Below are 26,555 nucleotides of genomic sequence, written 5' to 3'. Positions count from 1 at the left end.
ATGTGATGTGTATTTAATCTTAAACTGTTTATAAAATATTTTCCAGAAATCTACCCAGACTTTTGGGGGGGAAGAGAGGAATTGGAGCCATATAGGATAGAGATCCAGGGGTCAGTGCTCAATGCTACTCCCGGCTTAGAGCTCAGGAGAATATCCAGTGCCAAGTATCCAATGGAACCCAGCGTCCAGCATGCAAAGCTCAGGCCCTTAGAGTTATCTCCTCAAGCCATTAAATATATTTTACATATATATTTTTTTCATTTTCAAGGCATCAGTTTTCTTACCAATTCCCCAAAAGGGGAAAAAAAAATGGAGAGTAAGAAAATGCTTGGTAAAAAGAAGTATAGTTGAAGTGACATCTGCACTTGTTTGTTCATTGCAGCACTCTTTACAATAGCCAGAATCTGAAAAAAAACCCTGAGTGCCCGAGAAAAGATGACTGGTTAAAGAAACTTTGGTACATCTACACAAGGGAGTACTGTGTAGCTGTTAGAAAAGATGAAGTTGTGAAATTTACATACAAGTGGTACTACATGGAAAGTATCATGCTAAGTGAAATGAGTCAGAAATTGAGGGACAGACATAAAAAGATTGCATTCATCTGGGGGACATAAAGTAACAAAATAGGAGATTAATACCCAAGAATAGCCAGGAAAATACCAGGAGGTTTACACCATGGCTTGGAGGCCAGCCGCACACTCTAAGGGTAAAGAAAGCTCAGCTAGAGAAGGGAGCACCAAATAAAGGGTGTTGGGAAGATCCGCCCAGGATGAGAGATGCATGCTGAAAGTAGACTATAGACCCAACATAATTGCCACTCAATTCCTCTTTTGCAAAGCACAGCACCCAAAAGGAGAGAGAAAAAAAAAGGGAGTGCCCTGCCACAGAGGCAGGGTGGGATGCGGGGGGGGGGGGAGGGATACTGGGATTAGTGGTGGTGGAGAATGGGCACCGGTGGAGGGATGAGTACTTGATCATTGTATAACTGAAACCCAAGCACAAAAATTTGTTAGTCTACAACTGTACCTCATGGTGTTTCACTAATAAAAATTTAAAAAAAAAAAAAGAAAATGCTCGGTAAACATATGAAGAGTGATGTATAGATTATTCTATCTCAGCACTCTTCTAAATCTTTCATATGAATTTTGTCAACACATGTAAAGAACAAATATATCCTAACTAATATAATTTTGTTGGCTATTGATGGAACCGAATCAATTTGTCTGTCTGACCCACTACCTAAGCATATGCCTAAACATATTTATCCTAAGCATAGGTCATGAAACAGACACTATATTTCACAGAAAAGGGATTCTATTGCTAAGTAAATTTGTACAACCCTATGTACTATGACTTCTCTTGGAGATTCACAACACACATGAGTATGTTCAGGTCTGAGAAATTACGGGGAAAGAAAAAAATACTGCTTATTTATTTATCCCAGCCTTCCCCACATGTAATAAATAAAACCCTCTGCTGAAAACAACCTCTGAAAAGTACTTAAAATGTATTTTAAGAAATGACATTTCCCATTTCTTGAACTGTCACCAAGTACCTTGTTTTTTGTACCAACAATACCTGTCTTAATCACTTTCACATTTGCTCCTCAGATAAAACCATTTTCAAATCTCCCAGGTAAGTAAAAACTACTTAAAATTTTTCAAGATTAGCTATGAGAAAGATTCTCCCCTATACTTACCTTTCTATATAGCTTGTCACTTTCAGATGCATGATCTGTTGCTCTAAATGCTGTTTCTCCCGGTGAACCTTAAAGACAAAATACAAAGTCCTGTAAATATTCCAATGATGTCAACTAAATTTTTTAAATTGCATGTAGTTAAATTATAACTTATGTCAATTCAATTAAAATGTAATAGAGGAAAATCACTTTCCAGAAAAGTATTCTTGTCTTTAAAGATCTTACTATTAAATTACATACACAATTACATACACAGAGAAAAACTACAACAGGAAGTGTAACCCATTTTTTAAAATACCACTAAAAATTACAGTGAGGGAAACCCCCAGCAGTCGCACCCAAGAACCACCTCCGCCACCATGTAAGCTCATCTTTACTGTCGCCCTGTGTCCAGCCGGACTCCAGCACCTCAGGACTGTTGAGCTTCACAGTACACTCAACCCCGCAGAAACTTCCAGGGCAGGGTCCCAGTGGCTGAAAGCGCCAGACCTTCTCGGAATCAGGGAATCAGGATGGGCTACTTTCCCTACTTCCCTGTACTTCGGGAAGCCCTGGCAGTCACGCCCACAAACCACCTCCACTGCCATGTAGCTCATCTTTACTTGCTTTGTCCCAGAGACTCATAAATAAATCCTGAAAGAGATCAACTAGCCACAAAAACTCGGGTAGCCGTAACTGGCTGAGACAACAGGGCACTCTCAGAGCAGGGCAGGCTAGCGTTCACCCACACAGAGCCCCAGAAGACGCTCACTTCCACACCCCAAAGTTGTCTATGCCTCCAGCTGGACTCCACAGCCTCCAGAAATGAACCTCACAGACAAACTCACCCAGCTGAAAACCTCAGGCTGAAGGCTCTGGGCCTTATCAGAATTGGGATGGGCTACTCCCCCCATTCCCTGTACTTCTAAGCCCCAGCGATCCTACCCACAAACCACCTCTGCCACCATGTTAGCTCAGCAGTAAAAAGTTCAACTCAGCCGGGCTGAGCAGTTAAAAACTGGATTTTCTGGACCATTCACAGTCACACAACTTCTCCAACTCTACTACACTGACAATCCAGTGGAGGCACACCAGACTGGATGAGATGTAGCGTGGAAGCCCATCAATCTCAGGACACAAAAACAACACAGAAGCTTAACTGTAACATCTTAGTCATCTCTCAGACAAGGACTTAATATCTGCATGGCTGAGATACAACAATTTTCACTAAATTTCTCCTAAGGAAGTATTTTTTGATCATTCTGTTAGCCACTTATAGGTAACAAGCAATATAAAATAAATTTCTGAGGGCCTGACACAGGGGGCAGACTTGAGGGGTGGTTGGGAAATGGAGCCAGTGGTGGAGGGATGGAGACAGTGGTGGTGGGATTAGTGTTGGAATACTGAATGCTTGTAACAAATCATCATGAACACCTCTGTAAACCACAGTGTTTAAATAAAGGGGGGGGGGGGGGTATTTTTAAATAAAAGTTTAGAATATAAAAAAAATTACAGTGAAAACTAAAAATATATTAGAACATTTACTCTATTTTTAAATACCACTGAAAATTACAACAAAAATAAGATAGTATTTGACAAAGATTCCTTTAAGAATACTTACAGTTCAACTAACTACCTCAGTCACTAAAGGCCATATACAGTAGAATAAAGAATTTAAAGTGTCACCATGACACGAAAGATGAGACAAACTACAATTACTTTTCATTTCAGTTACCAAAAACGGTCAGGTCAACTTCAAGAAAATATTTGCGTTAAGCAGACTTCCTTTTTAACAGTTTTAATCTTTTCATACTGACAGATACTTTAAAATTCCAGTCTTACCACAAAGTAACTATTTCATTATTTCTATCTGAAGGATAATGATCTGCCCAATAGAGTTTGGGGATTTTAAGACTCAGCAAAAGCAGCATTATAAATTTGGTTCACAATTTTATTTGCAGCTAGTTTATTAGAAGCATTGAAGAGGCATGTTAAGGTCAGCAAAAATGTCTGTTTACACACCTAATAAGAGAAGTAGGTCAGAAGCTCCTATGACTTCACTAACCAATTTGTGACCTGTGAAAAACCAGCAAAAAGGGAAATAGAAATGTAAAATTTAACAGAATGTGCAAACAAAGATGTCTGAGATCTCAGGTTTATATCACGATAGGGCAGTAATTGGGCAGATATGGCAGGATTAACGTTAGTAAATTCTACTCATGATGGTCTACCAGGATTAAATTTGTTTTACAATTAACAAATGGGCTCTCTCCCAATCATGAAAAGCAAAAGCATAGGAAGTCTCATCTATTTTAAGAACAATTTATTTTTCCTTCCCAAATAAAGCCAAGTCTGTTGAATTTCTCACAAATTTTTATTTTGTTGAGCTAAACAAAAATTTGAAATGCTGTGTAAAGCTTTACATTTTTCTCTTTTCAAAAACCTGTTTTCATTTGTACGACATATTTCCATAGAGGATGGGAACATATAACTGACTATGGCTAAGTACAATCCTCCTTGTCTTAAAATGGGGTTATAAATGGGTGACCCATCACAAACTGAAAGATCTTAAGTCAAAAATATTGGCAACACAGTATATTGCAGAGTATGATTTGGTTGCCCTCGTGATGGGGTGGCTCACACCACTGTCCAGCATTAGGAGAGAAGTGTCATGCCACATGCGGCTGGACTAGAAAAGATCAAACTTAGAAGTTCTGTTTCTCCTGAAAGTGTTTCACTCACTTTTACACCAGATTATTTCAATACTTGTTAAGAATCATCTGTAGCTTTCTTCGGCCACTCTATTATTTATTGACTGCTAACGATAGCACAGCGGGTAGGGCGTTCGCCTTACAAGCGGCCAACATGGCCGACCCGAGTTCGATTCCTCCACCCCTCTCGGAGAGCCCGGCAAGCTACCGAGAGTATTCGATATGCCAGACACAGTAACAACAAAGTCTCCAATGGAGACGTTACTGGGCCCGCTCGAGCAAATCGACGATCAACGGGAGGGCCTTTACCTTTACCTTTACCAATAAATAGAAAAGATTCGTTGGAGGGTTGAGCCACATCCAGCAGTGCTCAGGGCTGACTCCTGACTGTGCTCAGGGATCACTTCTGGTGGTTCTCAGGAGACCATATGTGGTGCTGGGGATCGAAGCAGGGTTGGTTGTGTGCAAGTGCCTTAACCACTGTACTTTCTCTCTCACCCCCTGAAAGCTTATTTTTAAACAAACTTCTAAAAATTGAGTGATTATAGTTTAGAATACGTTTGCATCAGCACTGACATCTTTGGTGTCGGTGCATGGAGTTACCTCACCTTACCACCACCACAATGCCTGGGACCCTCCACCAAGGCCCTTTTGCATTATTCCCAGTAGTTGCCAACATTTAAAGTGAGATCAAGGGTCTTTCCTGACCTGTGGTGAAAAAGCTCTTCAGTAAGCTGAGACTTTCCACGATCTTGTCAAGGTCAGGTGCCAGCTTTGCAAGGTCTTCTGAATCAGGAAGAGCTTTTCTAATTTTCTCTGAAGAAAAATACGTATTTGTTAATATTGTCATCTTATTAAATTTGACAGTTAACACATTCATTAAATATAAGTCATCAATCTGATTAAAATTATGTTTTCCACTTTCCTCCTTTCAAAACTGCTACATATGACTGCAGCAATGATGTGTTATCCAGATAGCCTATGAGTGATAAATATTTTTTAATTTTTTTTGATTTTTTGGTTTTGGAGTCACACCCGGCAGTGCTCAGGGCTTACTCCTGACTCTGTGCTCAAGTCTCACTCCTTGGGGGACCACTGTAGGGTACTGGGAACCGCACCCAGGTTGGCAGCATGCCAGGCAAGCACTCTACCTGATGTACTATCTCTCCAGCCCCCATAAATTTTTTTTGAAAGAACAAATGCAAAGCTTAGTCATGTTTAATTTATAAACAAAACGCTTTAAGACAGAAGCACTGTATTAACAATGATCACAATGGATTGGAATTAAAATACTTTTTGTGAGGAAGCCTCGACAAAGAGTCAAAGGAAAGAGAAAAACATCTCTTTCAGCAGGAATAAAGAAAAAGGGACCAAGTCCCAGTATAAGTTCAAAACACAATTCGTTACATTTCTCCCTCTTTTAATACCTAAGATTTATACCAGTTGGAAATAATTGAGATCATAAGGCAATTTCTTATTTTTGCTAGCTTCATAGAAGGGTCAAAGTGCTTGTTTAACAAAATGATTTTTTGTCTAAATCTGGTATAACTTTCACAGGTTATTTCAATTAGAAATGATTTCCCATTTTTCTCCCACAAAGATGCTATGACATAAAAATTTCAGTGTCAGATATTATTCTAAACACTAGCATAGTAGCTGCATCAGACGGCTATTATTAACCCCTTTTTACTAAGAGAAACTGGAGCCAGAAGTGGCAAGGCTTGCTTGAGGCCACAGCAAACAAGCAAAGAGGCAGTTCAAGCCCTGGTGCCTCACTTCGAGCCAAGCTCTCAGCCTCTTAGACCAAATGCTGGCAAATGCATCAAGGTTTAAGGCTCTCCTCCGCACCAAAGCAGTACTATAGCAGGTAGGGTGCTTGCCTTGCACACAGCCGACCTGGGTCCGGTTCCTGGCACCCCATAGGGTTCCCTGCGCCCACCAAGACTGACACCTGAGCACAGGGCCAGGAGTAAGTCTCAAACACTGCTGGGTGTGGCCCCAATGTGAATAAATAAATAAAAGCTTTCCTCATATTAGAAAAGCATTCTGAAATAGTGCTTTTCTTGCAAGTATTTTTGTTAACACAGAACAGTTCTTTCTTTAAGAAAGTGATGTGAGGGCGCAGAGAAATAGTACAATGGGAGCTACTTGCTTTGGACAGCTTGACCCAGGCTATCGAGCACCCCGAACACCATAAAGGAGTTCCGAGCACAGAGCCAAGAGTAAGGCCTGAGCACTGCTGGGTGTAGTCCATTTTTTTTTTTAAAGTGCTGTGGATTTAAGCATTCAGAGAGTAATTCTATCCCATATGCCTAAGCAAAAAGAACAAGACAAAGCCTAGAGGGAATAATTTTTGTCCTTGTTTTGGGTCACACCTGGGAATGCTCAGGGATTACTTCCGGCTCTGCACTCGGGAACTACCCCTGGCACTGCTTGGGGGACCATATGGGATGCCAGGGATGGAACCTGGGTTGGTCACATACAAGGCAAAGTCATAGCTATCAAATATGCCCCCCCACCTTATTATTACTAGAAAAAGGAACAACGGCTGACCATGAAGAGAAATTATTCCAGACTCTAGCAGCCATTTAAGAAATCTGTTACGGAAGGTGTACGGTAGCAGGAATAAAAGTATCCTCACAAAGCGCTAACTAGGTGGGTCACGTTGCCTCTGTCCTGGGTAATAAAGAACAACGCTGGGAATGATTCCGGGAAGACTGTGTGCTATATGGAAAACGCTGGCTAGGTGAGTCTGCCAAAGATACCAAAGGATAAGTTCATTATGACTACATCGTTTCATTAGTTCATTCTATTTTTTCTTTAGTTGTTACGACTCTTTATTCCACAGTGCTTAGGGGGGCCAGGAACACGCCTCAGGGGGCTCAAGTCCACCAGACCACACTCAGTCATCTGAGGTGAGGAAGACGTGAGGCATCAGGGATCAAACCCACGGCCACGTGTATTTCCTACCTGAACCACATCCCTGGACCTTATGCAATTTTTAAAAGAAATTAAAATACTAACCCCATCGACACAACAGGTAGAGTTAAGAAAAGATGAAGCACATGAGCCACTCCTTCCCCTGAAACAAGGGAAGGAAAATGTCCCATGTGGAACAATGGATCCCCCCCTCACAACAGTCTGGCTTAGTATTCCACTACTTTTGTCATTCAAATCAAACGCCCCATATTGGACTGTCAGTACCACCATTTCTCTTTTCTAAAGATATAACCATGAGAAGCATACGAAAAGATACCAACCTAAATCGATATATTCATCAATCTCCCACACAATGTCGGGCACGATCCATTTATAGTCACTAAGGTCAGGTACCATATCTTTCCACTGGTCAAAAGTCTAAAAGATAAAAAATACGCCAGTCAAATGCTCTGGATATCATAAGAAAATGTAAAGAAAAACTACCTTAACGAAAGCTCTTAGGCTACTAAGAGCAATATGTTATGTTCAAAATGTTCAGAAACAATAGTGGATTCAACTCTTCAAAAAACAAATGGGCAGGCAAGCACACAAATTACATAAATATTCCTTTACTAAATGTGAAAAACACAAAAATTCAGAATTCTAGCCTAATTTGGTTCTAATCGGCACTGGGAGAGATGGAAGACAAATCCAGGGTTAGGGTACACTGCACTACCCAGAAGTGGTTATGTGCATAAACCACAAAACTTTCCTGTCTAGTCTACCAATGGCAAAACTGAGGATCAAACCTCGGTATTCTCAAGCCCCTCGCTCTCTCCACTTGGCTCTTTTCACCTTTCATTATAACTAAGGTTCAAGGGCAGTTTACTACTAGAGCCATTAAAAGAACTGAGCACACTGTAGAGACCCATATAAAAAGACTCAATACCCAGTTGCAGTTACCACACTGAAGAAAAAAAATATTTCCGCTATCAAATCTTAAAGTAATAATGATGGAACAATCGAAAAAGCAGTGGGAATAATGAACATACCTTTTTGGCTGTATAGCCACCCCCGACAGCAGATCCCAGGATGAGATAGCGAAGTCTTAAGAGTCTTGCTGCTAATCTTGCAGGCCAAAAATTTCTGCGGGGCTGGTAGCCACATTTCATTGGCGAAAGTTTCAATTTACGTAAAGGAGGGTTAGTCAGAGAGGAGAACTGCTGAAATGATGTCCTTAATTGGGGCCTTTGCAGCTTTAAGGTAGGATGACAAAAATGGTAGTTACTTCGGGAACCCAGATGCAGTTTTTGTAGTGGTAAGCTTCCTTTCACTCCGGAGCTGAGCTTCACTAAGGACTGGCAGACCTCACTGAAAGAAAATCGGGTATGGGAGAAAGGTCAGACAGGTCATCAATGCAAAGGAAATAGTATTCAATTTCCTGAAATGAAAGGATGAAGACAATTTTCAATTGACAATAATAGGAACAGGAAGCTGGAGATAGTACGCATGGAAGACTCCTGCCTTGCATGCAGCGGACCCAGGTTCAATCCCCGCACCCTGTATTGTCCCAGAGCCCACCAGGAGTGATTCTGAGCGCAGAGCCAAGAATAAGCCCTGAGGACCTCACAGTGTCACGCCAAAATAAATAAATGAAGGAACGGGAGCTGGTCTAAGGGCATATCAGTATAAGGAGAAAGGTGGGGTCCAAAGCCAGCAGTGAGGAGCAGAGCCTATCCTCTTATTTACCACATGGGGGTAACAATCCTCTTCCAAGGAACTGAAACCACAAAGAAAAACGCAGGAATGGCTCCTATTTTCTGCTCTTCACTGACAGTGAAAGATGAAAACAAAACACAAATAAACTTGTGATTTCTAGCACACGGATTTCAGCAGCTCAGAAGAGTGCTTCTTTTCTCTCTCATAACGCTATGCTAGCCCATGGGTGGAAATTAAAGAAAAATCATTAATACTTGAAGCATCAAGCTCCCCAGTATAATGGAAAACAGCAATGAGGGCAGTATCCAAAAGGAAAAAAAAAAAGGAGTAAATAAGCAAACATGAAAAAGAAGAGAACCCAAATGTACACACCACTGTTTGGCCTTTTCCCTTTTGTCCTTCCTGACAGAGATCATCCACCACCAAAATGGATGAAGTATCTCCTACAACACACTTTCCCAGGGCTTGTGATGGACCAGGAGTGGTTCAAGGTAGTTTGGAAACATCAACTCATTTAGTAACAGTAAGGATTCAAGGAGCACAGAAACAGTGGTGTAGGAAAATGGGGAGAAGGGGCGCTTATGTGCCTGTCACTACACTGCTGCTTTCACAAACGCTATGGAAAAATCCAGTGAGGTAAACGGCCTTGCTTTACCAATTAATAGCAACAATAATGATGTTACAGGGTGGAAGAGGAGTTGAAACAGTTAATCTGAGTTTGACTTTCCAAAAAATTCAAATCTTTTTTTCTACAAGAGATACTCGCATGTAAGAGGATGGGAAGCAACGGATGCATAGACGAGGGTGGTCTCAGACAGGAGGCTGGGGCGACACTTTATAATACCTGCGAACCCCGGGAATGACAAGGGATTTTGCCAACTCAGGAAACCCGAGGGAACAGGGATTTGCTTGTTGGAGAAAATACACATCCCAAGTGCAGGGAGACTGACCATTTGAGATCCCACATGTAAAGGTTACTTCTGGTCACAAAATCATTTATTTTTCCTTTTAGAAGGTGGCAAACGTTCTACTTTCTTTTTATTTATTTTAATTTTATTTTTTACTTACTAATAAACTTTATTTATTTATGCCATCCTGTTGTGGTTCCTTTGCTGTGGCAGCTCCAGCGTGGTGGAGTAGGCAGTGAGCAGGGGTCACACCCACCAACTGGCCCCCTGGCGCCGTGTAATCCCATCAACGGCCACGACCCAGAGACTATAAAACCCAGCTCCCGGAAGCATTTGCGGCCGTGCGACATCTTATTTTCTCATTCTTACTTTGGACAAACCAGCAGGCTACCGAAGGTAACCTGCCCACACGGCAGAGTCTGGCAAACTCCCCATGACGTACCCAATATGCCAAATACCAGTAACAATGACGGGTCTCATTCTCCTAACCCTGAAAAAGCCTTGAATATAGCACTTTTTAAAATCTCAGGGTTAGGACGAAAGAGACGTTACTGGTGTCTGCTCGAGGCAATCAACAAACAACAGGATGATCGTGATCATGATCGTGATCCTGTTGTGGTTCCTTTGCTGTGGCAGCTCAATTTCTTCACTTCCAGCGTGGCCCTACGTACCAATGGCCAGTCTGTTCAATCCCTATATTGTCACCCCAAGAGATTGAGGTTCCACTGATCTGGTCTTCACAAGGCCACAGTTTCCCAGCCTTGGGCGCCAAGGTTTTAGCTACCAGCAAGACACAGGGAAGGAGGCGAGGGCCTGGGCCCATGGTCACTTCAGCCCCATTTCCCAGGGTCACGTGAACTGAGGTGCATCTCCATATTAGGTACCCTCAAAACATGATTTGGTTTCTGTCATTCACGCCTGACTTCCAGGCTCCACACGCCAGTACTGACCCCTCCTCGTTGACAACACCCGAGTTACGTTTAATGAAATTATAAGTCCCGTTTTAGATTGCGCTTTCTCAACAATAAAGTATATATGTCCAAGAATATCTTCAATTTAGTCCTTTTCAGAGTAGGCACCCAGTGCTGTCACTCAAGTCATGAGCCTCAGCATGTATGTTCAGGTGTCTGATGTCCAACGAAGCTGGCTCAACTGACAGGCGCTTGTTGTCCTCAAAGACCTAGAATTGCTATTAACTCTCAAACTTTTCATCTGTTCTGGGCGTCATGTTCCTTCTCATCTGTATCAGAACTCATACCAAACAATGAGTTCTGGGTTGCAAAAGAGGATTTAGTTTTTGCATCTGTCTCAAAGTCTTTGTCTACACATCAGACAAACACTCACACAGATGCTGGTACTCTTTCTTTTTACAGTTCTGCCTCTGAGATCTACCAAAACGTGCCTGATCATGGAAAAAGTAGGTTTCTTCCTTCATTAACGAATAACTACATAATTGATAGAGAAATATATATATTTCAGAGAGCCCAGCAAGCTACTGAGAGTATCCTGCCCGCACAGCAGAACCTGGCAAGCTAGCTGTGGCGTTTTCAAGATTGCCAAAAACAGTAATAATAGCGGGTCTCATTCCCCTGACTCTGAAAGACCCTCCAACACGTTGGGAAAGACAAGTAAGGAGAGGCTGCTAAAATCTCAGGACTGGGATGAATGGAGACATTACTGCCGCACGCTCGAGTAAATCGAAGAATAATGAGATGACAGTGACACAGTGATACAGTGTGATACAGGAAAATAACTATTTTCCTCATCTCCAACAGATCAAATAAAGCCACGTCTTTGTCTTTAGACGCTTTAGAAGAGATGTAACCTCAGTAATCATATACCCAAAAAAACTAATAATAGCCACATCAAAGAGCAAGAGAGATTTGTGGCTGGTAAGAACTGGCCAATGAAAATGTCCCAGAAAAAGTAAATCTTATGCAGAAGCGGACAGGGTGCTTGCCTTGCATTGTGCCAACCCAGACTCAAATCTTGGCACCTCATCTGGTCCTCTGAGCCTGCCAGGATTGATCCCTGAATGCAGAATGTAAGCCCTGAAAAGTACCAGGTATGTCCAAATACATACATAAATAAATAAATGGGGGTAGGGGTGTATGTGTGTGTGTGTGTGTGTGTGTGTGTGTGTGTGTGTGTGTGTGTGTGTGAAGAAATTCCAACTAGAGAGAATGGTAGAACACTGAGACAACGAAAGGGCAAGAAACCCAGAGAACTTGCAAAGGTTTAATGCAGGAGGTGGAACTGAAGAGATAGCCAATTTCCCACAACAAACTCCAGAGCCACTAAATAAATGTCACATTGGGTCTCTTTTTTATTTTGCAATAACAGAAAGCCACTGAGCCTTACTGAGCAGAATAAATAGCAGTTAAAGAAAGCATGAAAGGGAAGTGCACAGACTAAAAGTTTATGAATAATCACTCCCCTCAGATTACGATATTGTAGCTCCGTGTCCAATGTACTAGTCCGGAGGTGCGGGCTTTCAGAAATCACGAGGCCTGTATGTGGTCATGTTGTAGAGATGGACTAGAGCCCTCACATAGCACAGAAGCAGGGAAAAGCCCCTCAGCCACGGCGAGAAGGCCCGCAGGGAAAAGTCACAAGTAGGCTTTTGCCAGACGCCAGATGCCTTCAACTGGGACTCCTCAGCCTCTAAGAGATAAAGGTCTGTTGGACTGTGATCTGCTGAAGACACCGTGCTAGGCACTAGCAGATCAGAGTGGGGCCAAAACTGTGATATTATTTGAGTAGACAAGTTAAAAGAAACTTGAATGAGATGGCAGCCATGAGCATGCAAAGGGACACTGGACAAGAGAGAGAAGGGAAAGAAGTCAACCTGGGGCAAGGAGTCCCGGCACTCAGGAAAACCTCTCGACAGTGACGACGAGGCACGCCACACTGTGCGCTCAGAGGCCGAGGGCTCAGCTTCCTTCTCTTCTAACTAAAGACTCTTTTCCAGCAATCTTTTGGCTCTGTCACATAGTTCTGCCCTCTTTCGACAGTCTCCCTCCAGCCACTCAGTCTTCTGAGTCAGAGCACTTTGGATATAATCATATCTTCATGGCTTACTACTATGCAACCAAGGGTGCACTATGAATTTACCAAAGACTTTTTTTTATATTTAAAAGGATAATGGTATCATTTGTGTTACTTTGAATAATCACTAATCAAGTGTCCTATTCTTTTTACTCTTTAGACTACAATCCACCTCCACCATGAACCATCTTTGATTCGACTGGGATAATCAAGTCACTAATCTGCCTATTTTATAAACCGGTGTGCACCTTAACTTTCTTACTCACCCACCTTAGATTTGCAACATACAATTTCAGTTAACACTTGGGCCAATATCCAATAGTCTCTAACTTTTTGATTCTCTTGTCTGACAAACCCCAAGTGAACCTGACCACTATTTTCTCCCTGCCTGCTCCGGGGAAGCAACGCTAACAAAAAACATACCAAATGAAAAGACATCTGAGCACAGCCCTCAAGGCAACCTGCCAAGCTTAATTCATTTCTCCTATCAGTTATCTCTCCTCTCTCTCTCTCTCTCTCTCTCTCTCTCTCTCTCTCTCTCTCTCTCTTTTGGACTGTTTCAGAGGCTCTTCCTCTCTCTTCTATATCCTCCCAGAGGCCCCTATTCCCACTCCTTGCCATGGTGTCAGGGCCCCTAACTTTGTAGACAAAGTAGAAGCTATCCCAAGGAAATGTGACACTCACTACTGCATCTACCATTCACCTTATTCTTGACTTCCCTTTAAGATCACACAAAGTCCATCTCCAACAGCAAACCCCTGTATGAAATTCTCATAATCTCCTACAAGTTCAAGCATCCTAAATCAAATTTCTATTAGCTTAGAAAAGAGAAAAACAGAAACCCCACCTTTCTGCTTCAGCTGTGGCAGTAAGCCTACCAATCTGATTTCCATTGTATCGTTTCAGTGAAAGAGTTCTTAGTAGGTACACCACAGCTTCCAACAGATGCTTGTTTTTTCAATTCTGATTTTCTCCCTCTCTGCAATGTCTGACAACACTGACACGCCTCATCAAAGAGTTCTCTCAGAATCCAAGACAAAGTTTATTTCGATTCCATAACCTACTACTTCTACTAGTTTTTAAAGACTGGGAGCTCATTCATGTTTAGAAAACCCACCTCTTTGGGGGTTTTATGTACCCTTGCTAAGCAGTCTTATCTATTTTCTCAATTATCATCTACCTCTCATCTTTCACAAATGTACATTTAAGATAGACAGTTAAGTCATGGTTCCCTACATTTAGGTGCCTGTGCAAAATCATCAGAACACGCATATACCAAAAAAAAAAAAAAGCCTTCTTTCAAGACTTTCAAAAGCATAATTACCTCCCCCTTCGTCCAACCCCTGATCATCCTATCACATTCCCTATCTCCAAAATGGAATCATTGGATTGCTGTGCCTCTATCAGTAAATTGCACCTACTCCAGTTACATAAGCCACACACTTGGGAATCACTCTTGACACCTTTCTTATTCTCCAGTTCTTTTTGTTTGTTTTGTTTTGGGGCGATACCCAGTGGTGTTCAAGGCTTACTCCTGGCTCAGGGATCACTTCTGGCGGGCTCATGGAAACCATATGGCTGCAAAGATCCAAATCAGGCCAGCTGCGCACGCAAAGCAAGCACCTTACCTGCTGTCCTATCTCTCTGGCTCACCTGGAGTTCTTTTAACCCTGCTTCCAATACAGAACTGAATTCTTCACTTCTTCCAACTCCACCGCCACCACTGCCTACCTGGGGAGCCACTCGGTCTGCACCTAGGAGCTTTCAAGAGAGCAATGGAGTGCTCCTCTGAAATGAAGAGCTGGTCACTGCACTCACCTGTGTAAGTCTCTGAATGTGTCCCTTTCAGGAAGCCCAAAGTCTAGTCCACAGAGCCCTCCAGTTTGGCCACCCCTTTTTCCCCGCTGCCTTCAGACTCCCCAGATGAGTGTTCTGCTTCTGTGACAATGCTGCCCTCCTCCCCTGAGGGTCTCCATCCTCAGTGCTCAGTGCTCTCAATTGGCTTAACCTCAAGCGTCTCCTCTTCCTGGACCTTCACTTTGATTCAAGTCCCCCAGCTAGACTTCCTGATTCCCTGTACCTTTTCTTCATTAATTATAAAATCTGTATCACATAATACTGTAAGTGGACTGAGATGTTTCTATCAATAAACCACAATGTTCATAAAACCTGGGTTCTGCATATTTCACCTACCAGAGTATTTCTGAAGCCCAGCCCCATGCCTTACAAATAACAGACACTCAATAAGTTTGATAAATAAGCATGCTATTGAGAGTATCTGGAGAAAAAAAAAAAGATGAAAGAATCCATCAGTGACAACAGAGCAATTGCTCAATAAGCATCACTTAAAAATGTTTTGACTGTATGTCATGAATCTATGAATAGTCCTTTAACCCTCAAAAAGGTATCCAGGGCCAGAAAGATAGTACAGAAGATAGGTGTCACCTTGCACATGGCCGACACGGTTTTTTACCCTGGCATTCCATATGCCCTTCCTGAGCATCACCAGGAGTATTTCCTAAGCATCACTGGGTGTGCCAAAATAAAAAAAGTATCCTACTACATGAACTCTAGACCTAAGTGGTCATATCTCCAGGCAGTTTTACTTCTATGACTTGCATCCTTTTTTTAACACCCAGCCCCTCTGTTTCCCATTTTCACGACTATGGTAACGATGGCTGTGAGAGAAGACAGGCAGTGGAGACAGGACAAGTGGTGGTCCAAGTCAGCAACCACACGGAAAATGTTCTCCCATTAGCTGCCTGGAAGAGATCACTGTCTCAGTAAAACCCCTAGAATTACAGCCCTTCTACTCTAAGGCTCGCAAAGTGGACAGAGATGACTGTCCACACCATGGCTCCGAGATGACCATCTGAGACTGGTCGGAGAGTGAAAGGAAAATCCAGTGGCTGACTGCCACACCATATGGTGAAAGGCTGCGTGGGTGCCTCTCTGCCCTGCTCCGAGGCAGTTAAGCACTCACAAGGCAGAGCAATCAGGCAGGGGAGTGTGAAGGGTCCTGTTGCGTGCAAGTGTATATGCGCATGTGCACAGAGGAATACGGGCAGTTCCACAGACACCAGTTAGACCGCCAGTGTCTAAAAGCCCTGAGATGCAGACCGTCAGATCAGTCAGTGTTTCCCCAAACAGGCTAGCTGGTGGTCACTAGACTGAGCCCAAAATTTTTTGTGGGGTCACTGGAATGATCCAAAGGTGGACAGTTTGCTTGCTTACAGAAGCTAAATTTCCAAGGGGGGGCGCGGGGGGAGTAAATAACATTTTCTTTTTCCCGAAAAGGGTGTGGAAGATCAAGTAAGTTTGAAAACTTCTATGCTAGGTGTTACAACCTATACCTAAAACCCTCAACTAAACTTCTCTTTCAGAGGTAGCCCACATGAGGCGTCTATGTTACTAGTCTTTTAAGTCAATATGATTATTGAACCAGCTTCTTGTAGAACACCAGAAACTCTTAAGATGAGGGTCACGATGAACATTATTAATACTGGAAAAAGCAGATAATAATAAATTCAAATTAGTATTCTCACGAGGATTCCTAAAGATACTGCAAATATAAATTAAAAACAGATTATTTAAAGAGCAGTTGAACTCTCATATGATCCAGTAATTCCCCAAAGCTACCCCCAAAGTACAAAAGTAGGTATTAGAAAAACAAATATGCACAACTTTGTTTAATGTGTGCTGAGTACAATAGTCAGGGTATGAAAATGTCCAAAGACAGACAGAAAAAGAAACTGTGGAAATTCTGTGCAGCTGAAAGGAAAAATAAAATCTTGCAGTTTGCTGCAACTCGGAAGGAACTGACCAGAAGGTATCATGTTAAGTGAAATAGATCAGAGGGAGGACAAACATGGAATGATCTCATCTGTGGCATACTGTCCGACATCAAGGGGGCAGACGTATCTACTGATGAGGAGCACTTGGCCTTGGATTACAAAGGATTAGCCAAACACACTGGACAGGACAGGATGGGGTGTGGAGATTAAGAGGACTAGAAGTAACATAAAGACACTGGTAAAGATTGTGGGCAGTTTGGAGATGGTGATGGTGAAGGTGAACTTTATACAGCAAGGCCATAAAGGCTAACCATAAAGGCTAACACTATTATAACCATGTTTCCTAAACTAAATGGAGGGTGAGGAGGAGAGAAAGAGAGCAAAGGAGGGAAATGGGAAAAATAGTAACTGAAGGGCAATACAAAAATTCATAGAATCTGGGGACCCACAGGAGATAACTCAATACAGAGTGCAATCCCTACCACTGCATGGTCTGCTGATCACTGCCAGGAGTGACACCCAAACATGGTGCCAGGAGAAGCCCCCTGAGCACCACAGAGTGTGGCTTAAAAACAAAATAAGGGAGCAGGGAAGACAGCACAGCAGGGAGGGTGCTTGCGTCACATGCAGCGAACCCGTTCGGTCCCCAGCATCACATATGCTTCCCTGAGCCCTGCCAGGAGTGATCTCTGAGTGCAGAGCCAGGAGTAACCCCTGGTATACTGCCAGTGACAAAGAAAGAAAAAAAGAAAGAAAGAAAGAAAGAAAGAAAGAAAGAAAGAAAGAAAGAAAGAGAAGAGAAGAGAAAAGAAGACAAAAATGTACAGAATGTAAATGAGAGCCCAAGCTGGCTTTGAAGTCATCATCCCACTGTCTACCAGGGTTGATGGTTTGTTTGCCTCCACGTGCATCCTTCCCAACGCTGCACACGAAGTTGAAGAGGGTGGCACATACCCGCCACGGATGACAGGCCTTTCGTCTGTGGAGGGTATATGGGTAGCTGTGTTCCTTCCTGCTAGAACCTTCAAACACTCTCAGTTTAGAGAAGTTAGTAAGTCACTTATGGAAAGAAAGATGTAATGGCCAATGAAACAAAAATAAAGAGCAATAACAGAAAACTGAAGAAATTCTCCAGAACTTAGAACAAAAAAAAAGGTACCAACCACGAGAGAAAACTAACTCATAGAAGTGGTATCCAAAATTGGCGTGTTTGTGAAATGCAGCCCCTTGGGATGTACAAAATGTTCCTCTGGGATTCCAGAAGAACTGATATTTCTAGATTTGCAAGATAAATAATTCCATCTATTATAGAGATATATAAGATATATCATGCATATATGTACACCATTTAAAATTGAATATTCAAATATACAACAGATTTTTTTAAAAAACATGACACAGATATTTCTGAAATCATGAACATGATGGATCAATCTAGAAAGATCAAAACTCAATTAACAGGTATGTAGCACTGTCCTCCCGTTCATCCATTTGCTCAAGCGGGCACCAGTAACGTCTCCATTGTAAGACTTGTTACTGTTTTTGGCATGTCGAATGCGCCATGGGGAGCTTGCCAGGCTCTGCTGTGTAGGTGCGTCCTAGAGGGACGGAGAAATCGAACCCGAGTCGGCCGTGTGCAAGGCAAATGCCCTACCCGCCCCAGTCCAACTGGCATGTAAAAGGACAAAAAGAGGAAAAGTGAAAGGAATGACACAAGAAATAGAAGAAAAATCCTCAGTGTTGAAGAATGATTTTTAGCAGAAAGGTCAACCCAGTGCCAAGTCATACCTGGGCAAAATATAAAGTCATATCTTGAAAAATATAAGGCAAAGATCCTAAAACCTTCCAAGAATACAAGGGAGATCACGACTTCTACATAACACGTGAAATGAGACTATACTAAGAGTTTGTATTGTAAAAGATGTAAGGAGGAAAATGTACCAATGCTCTTATATTCAGGAGAAAGAGGATCATAAATACAGATTTCATATTCAACTGAACTGAAAATCAAATGTAATGTTATAAAAAAGTTCTCCCACGAATCACTTATTCTCTCACCTAGCATCTCATTTAACAGCCTATTATATAATTCGTTTCTTAACAATTTACACAAACATTTGCTGCACTCTAATTTTGGTCACTGTTTGTATGTTGGTCATTGTCTGTATGGACTTAAAATAGGTACGGCCCAAATGTTTGTTTCCATACATTAACGTTAAATGTATTCTTTCATAACATGTGGAGGAATTACAGCAAAGGCTTAATTCTAGAGCTCGGAGCTTCTGCCATTTCCACATTTCCAATATTGCAGGTGGTCAACCTATCAAACCACAACACTTTGAAGTCACTACTCTCTTCACAGTAACTTAAAATATAATTTAATCCAATGGTATTTAACTGAATAAACAAACACCAGTTACTGTTTACCTTTAAACATAATTTTAAAGTTTTCCTCACATAATTCTAATAAAAATCTTGCTTTCTGGAAAAAAAAAATCAAGCTTCCTAGTAAAAGTTTCAGTGTATACACTAAAAGGTCACAAATAACTTACTTCCATCCCACGAACAGTGGATTTACCCAGACAGCAAAATTTCACGAAGGCCTGCTATAAATTCAACTATTCTCACTGCCTAAAAGCGGTAACAATTGTATGGCATTCAGTTCTGAGCTGAAGGATGGACCTCAACCTTCATCCAACAAATGAATTCCACCTTTAGCATCACCACAAATCATCCACATCCTAGAAAATATCTTTGGAGAAAAACTCAGACAGGTATTTAGTGGTTAAGTGAGTTACCCAGGAAAACCAGACTTGCCCGACTTTGCTGGAAATTCACTTTACTTTTTTTTTTTTTAAGCGACTGCAACCAACACCTTAACGTGGGAAAGCACCAAAGGAAAGTGGCTCTTAACTGCGTGCACGGGCTAGAGTGCTCCTTAAGTGCATACAGTAACTAGTGGCTTAAAAGACGCAGAAGGAAGCCCAGGGCAACAGTATCGGTGCGGCCCGGGCAGGTGGGGGGAGAGGGGCCCACTGACCACCTCCCACCCCCACCCAAACCAGCAAGTCTTCTTCCGTCCGCCCTGGGGGAGGGGGAGAAGGCTGCTAGCGGGAAGGCACCCCGAATGACAGGCAGAACCGACTGCCAATCACGTTCGCCCCGAGGACTGGCAAAGAGGGGCAAGCCCTTCGGCCTGGGGGCAGGAGGAGCGCGCGAGATGGACACGGGGCCAGGAGGTGGCGGGGGCAGGACCGCGGGCTGGGGGCGGGGGTCGGCGAGGCCGATCCGGGGCGGGGGGGATGGAGAAAGCGGGAACCCGGGGCAGCCCGGGAGGGGAAGCCGCGAGGGCAGAAGGGTGACAGGGGCAGGGACGGAAGGACAATAGGGGCAGGCCCAGCGGCCGTCGAGTGACACAAGAGCCGGGACCCGAGCCAGAACTGGGGCCGGCCCGGCGGGCGAGCGCGCGCGGGGGGCCCAGCAGCCCGGCCCCTGGCCCGAGAGCGGGACCTGCACGCCGGGACGTCCCGGGGCCGACCGGCCCGTTGCTCCGCGGGCCCCCGGCTAACGGGGCCGGGTCACGGCGCTCACTTACCAGGCCACGGCGGCCCGGCGAAATCGCCACATCCCGCCGGCGACGAGGCCACCCCGGCGCCCAGCGGGCCACGCCCGAGCCCCGAAGTCAGCCCCAGCCAGGCGCCAGAGCCGCGAATGACCTAGGCAGAGGCCCTCGGCAACAAGGGCACCGAGCAGCCGCCGCGGCCCTCCCAATGGCGCCGGGACTTCCGCGAGAGCCCGCCCGGCACCCGTACACGGTCCGGCAGGCGCACGGCCGCCCCGCCCCTCCTAGGCGGGCGGCACAAAGGTTCCGGGCGGCACCGGCGCATGCGCCGACGGGTGCTTGCGGGGCTGGAGCCGCTTCTCAGGCCTGGCCACTGGCGCCCGCTTCTTTGCTTCCGGCCGGGTCTTGGCGCTTTCCTGATTGGGGCTCCGGGTGGTGGGGATGTGGGGAGGGAAAGTTTCCTTCACGCCCTGATTGATAAGTCCAGATTGATAAATTCCCCTAAGGTGGCTCCCTGATTCAAGGAAATTTCAGCATAGGGCCTTGCATGTGGCCAACCCGGGTTTGGGCCCTGGCACCTACCCCCCCCACCCCCACCCCGAGCGTGCAACAAGTGATCCCTAGGTGCAGAGCCAAGGAATAAGCCCTGAGCACATCCAGGTGTGGCCCAAAAGCAAAAAGAAAAAGTTGTGTACACTGGTGGAGGCATGGATGTTGGAACACTGTATGACTGAAACCTGATCAACAGCTTTTTAAGTGTCTGTCGCAGTGATTCAATAAAGATAATAAATTGTTCAATAAAATAAGTAAAAAGACAATTTCAGTATTTAAGGACTGTGCAGAGGCAGTATAAAGTGATGACTAATAAAATAAAACCAAGGGTTGCCCCTTTGCCCCACTTTTGTTTCTGGATCTGTGTTTACACAGGACAGGGTGACTGAAGGGCAGTCTTAGGCAAGAGTCTGGGAAGGTGTCTTAGAATCAGATCTGAAAGGAGCCAAGTAAGTGAGGCCAGTTATGGAAAAAGCTCCTATAGTTTATAAAGGCACCAGCTATTTTTTTTTTTAATCAGTGACACACCATGAGGTACCGTTGCAGACTTACAAACTTTCATGCTTGGGTTTCAGTCATACAATGATTGAGCACCCATCCCTTCACCAGTGCCCGTTCACCACCACCAATGAACCCAGTGGCCCACCCCCCCATTCCCTCCCACTCAGCCCCTCCTCTGTGGCAGGGCATTCCCTTTTGCTCTCTCTTTCCTTTAGGGTGTTGTGGTTTGCAATACAGGCACTGAGTGGCCATTGTTTTCGGTCTATAGTCTACTTTCAGCATGCATCTAGCAACCTGAGCTAGTCCTCCAAACACCCTTTACCTGGTGTTCTCTTCTCCATCTAAGCTGCCCTCTCCCCCAGCATCTGCTGCCAGCTTCCAAGCCATAGAGTGAACCTCCTGGTACTTATCTCAGCTATTCTTAGGTGTTCCTCTCCCATTCTGTTACTTTATATTCCCCAGATGAATACAGTCTTTCTATGTCTGTTGTTCTCTTTCTGATTCATTTCACTTAGCATGATACGTTCCATGTAGTACCACTTGTATGTAAATTTCATGACTTCATCTTTTCTAACAGCTGCATGGTATTCCATTGTGTAGATGTACCAATTTCTTTAGCCAGTCATCTGTTCTTGGGCACTCAGGTTTTTTCCAGATTCTGGCTTTTGTAAAGAGTGCTGCAATGAACAAGCAAGTGCAGATGTCACTTCGACTATACTTTTTTGCCTCTCTGGGATATAGTCCCAGGAGTGGTATTGCTGGGTCAAATGGGAGCTCAATTTCTAATTTTTTGAGAATTTTCCATACTGTTTTCCAAAAGCCCCAGCTATTATTTTTGTCCCCCAGTGGCATTCATCAGCCTGTAAATCTCATCAGTTTTGTTGAAGAGCCTGTGCCCAGGTTCCATCAGGTCTCTGTCACTATTGTGTTTCTGTCTGTAGACCCAGAAACGCTCAGCTTGCAACGCTGGCTGCTAAACTCTGTGCTCAGTCCTCTTCACTTCCTTCACTTGGAATTCAGAGCATCATGCTCTCCTTGTTTCCCAGGAGTTTCTGCTCGAGTGTCCGCTGCTGGTTCCTCCTCTCCCATCTTCTCACTGACATAGGGTCCCCCGTCTCACACAGCTTGAGCCCCTTTCTTGTCTTCTTTCTTCATTCTCTCCTTATGTAATGTTAGTCAGTCCTGTGACTGCAAATGCCCTTTCCCTTTCCGACTCATAGATCGTTTTATGTTTTCCGAGGAAACCGGGCCTCATTAAAGGGAAGTGGCCTCTAAAAGCTAAGGAAGTCCATTAGTGGCATATCCAGGAGCAAAATCACAAGTCCCCTCTGCCCTCTGTGTGTTTCATAGGTCCTCCCCCTCCCACGGGCAAAGCAGAGAAATGTCCTTTTTCCTTCGTCACAGGAATCATAAGTCAGCTTCTGTTTATTTTTTTCTTCTTATATTTATTTATTGAATCACTGTGGGAAAAGTTACAAAGCTTTCAGATTTAAGTCTCGGCAGTGGTAGGGCGTTTGCCTTGCACGCTGCCAACATGGCCGACCCGAGTTCGATTCCTCCGCCCCTCTTGGAGAGCCCGGCAAGCTACCGAGAGTATCTCGCCCGCACGGCAGAGCCTGGCAAGCTCCCCGTGACGTATTCGATATGCCAAACACAGTAACAACAAAGTCTCCAATGGAGACGTTACTGGGCCCGCTCGAGCAAATCGATGATCAACGGGAGGGCCTTTACTTTTTTACTTTACATACAATGATCAAATACCTTTCCCTTTACCAGTACTCATTTTTCACCACCAAGAACCCCAATATACCCACCTCCCACCCCTCCCAATGCCTGTGAGGCAGATGATTTCCACTTAACTATTCTCTATATTGATTACATTATTCATTATTTCGACAAAAGATGCACCATTATTGTTTAGAATTCCACCCCCCCACCCAACAATCAGAATTGCTGAAAAGGCATTGTGAAATACTTTGTTTTCTATAGCTGGTATGAGAATCATACAATGTCTTATAATAATTTTGGATTTCTGCAAAGAGCCAGATCATTATGAGATTGGTTTCTGTGCGTCTGGTGTTATGGCTGTGTCAGAGAGTCACTCGTGGGAGGCAACTCGTGACCTTGGTAGGGTGTAAAGGATGAGCCAGTACCACCCCCCTTCCCATGAGACTGCAGTTGCCTATCATCGCTGGCTCATACCTGGCTTTCCAACAAGCTCTGAGGCAGCAGCCACCTTGCTGCAGGGGGTGGGGGAGAGGCGGAAGGGAGCAACACCCTTTCCCTCTGGGGAGGCATGGCGCCGTAGTTGAATGCATGGTCCATTCACTTTTCTGCCACAAGTTGCTGGGCTCTGGATTAAGTCCTTTTGCCTCTGGAGCCATGGCCGTGCCAGAGAGCTGCTCGTGGGGGGCAACTCGTGACCTCGGTAGGGCACAAAGGACGAGCTGGTATTGCTCCCCTTACCATGAGACTGCAGTTGCCCTGTCACCGCCAGCTCATACCTGGCTTTCCAATAAGCTCTGAGGTGTCGGCCACCTGGTATGCGGTCCAGATGCATTTCTGCCAAAAGCCTTTGGGTTCTGAGATTCGTTTCTGAATCTCTGGGATCATCGCCATTAAGCAGTTCGATCAGGAACCAGAGAGGCCATGCCTCCAATTAGATAGCTGATCCAGAGGTGGTTTGTGGGTGTGTCTCCCACATACCTAACTTTTGGCCATTTACTTTCTTGGTAAACTTTGCCCCAAGTTGTTGGGGTCTGGCAAAAGGCACAGCAGCAATTTTGGGGTATCTGAAAGTCTGAAGGTGCCCTCTGGCTGCTGATGCACTCGCCTCACAGGTACAAATTTACCTGATGGCGGCACCATACCCCCACTTCTGTTTATGTTTTATCCCAAACAGACAACAAGTCATTGGAAGTGAATGCCCCAAATGCAGAACGCTGAGAATTTATTGGATCCTTATGGTGGCTTTTTTCGTTACAATTATTATCATTGAATTGATGTTGCTTTATATTGTTATGCATGTTTCATGAGGGTTTTTTCACACCATTTTCACAAGTTTGCACACTGTGCATTATCAAAGTGCCTGCATCCCTCTACCCATTGGGGCCCCTTCCATCCTTGATCTTGTGGCACACCTCAAGTGCTGTCCTTCTGTAACTATTTTTTCCATTTTGGTAGGAATCATGTCATGGAGTTGAATGCTTCTTTGCTAGGGAAGACTAGGGGCCATGCCAAACCCAGCACCTCCGGTAAAGCAGACATGGGCACTATCTCTGTCCATGAACTGTTTCTAATGGCAGCTCCAGATAGAACTAGCTCTCCCCATACCTGTGCAAACTACAGATCTTTCCAGGTGTAAAGAGTTGTACATGTTTTGTTACTGTTGATTCCTAATTATAATAAAGAGAAATTACAGTGGCCTTTGAGGTATGCATTATTTTGTAATTTATAATGCCTTTGTTTTTGAAATTCTAGTTATTCTTCCTTAGACTGGAGTGACAGCACAGCGGGTAGGGCGTTTACCTTGCACACAGCAAACCTGGGTTTGATTCCTCTGTCCCTCTCAGAGAGCCCGGCAAGCTACCGAGAGTATCCCACCCACACAGCAGAGCCTGGCAAGCTCCCCGTGGCGTATTCGATATGCCAAAAACAGTAACAACAAGTCTCACAATGGTGCCCGTTACTGGTGCCTGCTTGAGCAAATCAATAAACAAGGGAGGACAGTGCTACAGTGCTACAGCTATTCTTCCTACAGAATCACTCCTTGCGTGCAAAAATGTACGTTTGATGTATCTTTCCTCCCTTCCTCCCTTCCTCCCGCTCTCCCTCCCTGCTCCATCCCACCTCCCTCCCTCCTTCCTTCCATACTTTCTTCTTTCTTTCCATCTTTTTTGGAGGGGGGGATTTGGCCACACCCAGCAGTGTTCAGGGTTTACTCCTGGCTCTGCACTCAGAGATGCCTTTTGATGGATTCAAGGGACCATATAGAATTCTGGGGATCAAACCCAGTTTGGTACCAGCAAATGCCCTACCTCCAAAATACCTATAGAGCCCCCAGGTTTTGACTTCTTAATCTTGTGATATTTATCAATTTAGGTTTTGGTTTGTTTAGTTGGGTACAACGTAATGGAAGTATGTAAGTCTAATGACCTTCTTGTTCAATTATGAAGATAACTCTCCACCAGTGAGAGCTGCATTATAAAAGCTAGCCATGAAAGCCTTGTAGATCTCTGTTCTGGTAAGGAACAATCCCCAATATATAAAATAAACAGAATATTCACATTAGAATAGAAGGAAGTTAAGAAAATGTGGTGCAACTGAACTGCCACTAATTGTCCGAGTTTACACAGACTTGGATCATTGACTTATGTTGATCTACCCAGTTTTCTTTTATTTATTTTGGGGACAGGACTCCCATAGAATGCACAGGAGGCCTGGAGGGCACCAGCAGTGATTCTTGACCAACCAGTCTGAGGTTCAGTGCAAGGAAATGGTGCTGCTCAGGCCCTACTCAGTCACCTGCACCGTGGCAGTCTCAGGGGTCACCAGGACTGCACCTGGCGAAGCTCCAGGACCATGTGGTGCCTGGGGGCAAACCCAGCAGTGCCCTAACTGCTGTTTGAATTCCCATGCCCATACTCAGTATTTTAAAACTAATCTGTGGTCATGGAAGGCAACATCTAAAAACCAAACAATTCTTCATTAAGAAGTTCTGGTGTTGTGGAGTTGTGGAGTTCATGCCCAATCCAATCACCTTAATCAATGCCTGAATAAATAGCAGTACTCCGACATTTTTAAAAAAAAGAAGTTCTGGTGTCTCTTTAAATAAAATTAGAAGTATTCCCAACATGAAAACACCATTATTTTCAAAAATCAGGCGGAGCCCAGCACTCCACATTCTTTCCTGGAGTCTGCCGAAGAATGAAGAGCACACCAAAGACTGTTTCTTATGGAGAGTATTTTTAATTTTTATTAGTAAAATCAAGAGGAAGACAGTCACTACTTCTATCCAAATTAAGAACATGAAAGACTGAGAAGGTCAGGTGTTTCCAAAACAACAACAACAAAGAAGTTTTTTTTTACTTTTTCTTTCTTTTCAGAAATAAAGAACATAATGGGGCTATAGAGATGGTACAGTAGCAGGTTGGGCACTTGCCT

General features: G+C 44.0%; 1 protein-coding gene and 1 non-coding gene across 5 annotated transcripts in view; both read right to left on the bottom strand.

Moving 5' to 3' along the window:
- OPA1 (OPA1 mitochondrial dynamin like GTPase) overlaps positions 1 to 20,571 on the bottom strand; it is a 101,611-nt gene extending 81,040 nt beyond the window's left edge. For 2 of the 4 annotated variants that reach the window (XM_056121962.1, XM_056121964.1), the window contains exons 1-6: positions 20,373 to 20,571; positions 8,361 to 8,679; positions 7,650 to 7,746; positions 5,098 to 5,205; positions 3,701 to 3,754; positions 1,700 to 1,767 (exon numbers count right to left, since the gene is read on the bottom strand). In XM_056121962.1, the coding sequence (XP_055977937.1) occupies positions 1,700 to 1,767; positions 3,701 to 3,754; positions 5,098 to 5,205; positions 7,650 to 7,746; positions 8,361 to 8,679; positions 20,373 to 20,404 (678 nt within the window). In that variant the 5' untranslated portion in view covers positions 20,405 to 20,571. The remainder of the gene's footprint in view (positions 1 to 1,699; positions 1,768 to 3,700; positions 3,755 to 5,097; positions 5,206 to 7,649; positions 7,747 to 8,360; positions 8,680 to 20,372) is intronic. The other 2 variants (XM_056121963.1, XM_056121966.1) reach the window with 1 other exon arrangement.
- On the bottom strand, positions 11,161 to 11,288 carry LOC130030891 (small nucleolar RNA SNORA40). The gene has a single exon (XR_008793552.1). It is a non-coding gene; the product is annotated as a small nucleolar RNA SNORA40 (small nucleolar RNA).
- Positions 20,572 to 26,555: the final 5,984 nt, after the last annotated feature.

This window comes from Sorex fumeus, unplaced genomic scaffold (assembly GCF_029834395.1).
Source record: "Sorex fumeus unplaced genomic scaffold, SorFum_2.1 ptg000044l, whole genome shotgun sequence".
Taxonomy (NCBI): Eukaryota; Metazoa; Chordata; class Mammalia; order Eulipotyphla; family Soricidae; genus Sorex; species Sorex fumeus.
Note: the sequence above shows the minus strand (reverse complement) of the source record. Positions and strands in the feature narration are given on the sequence as shown.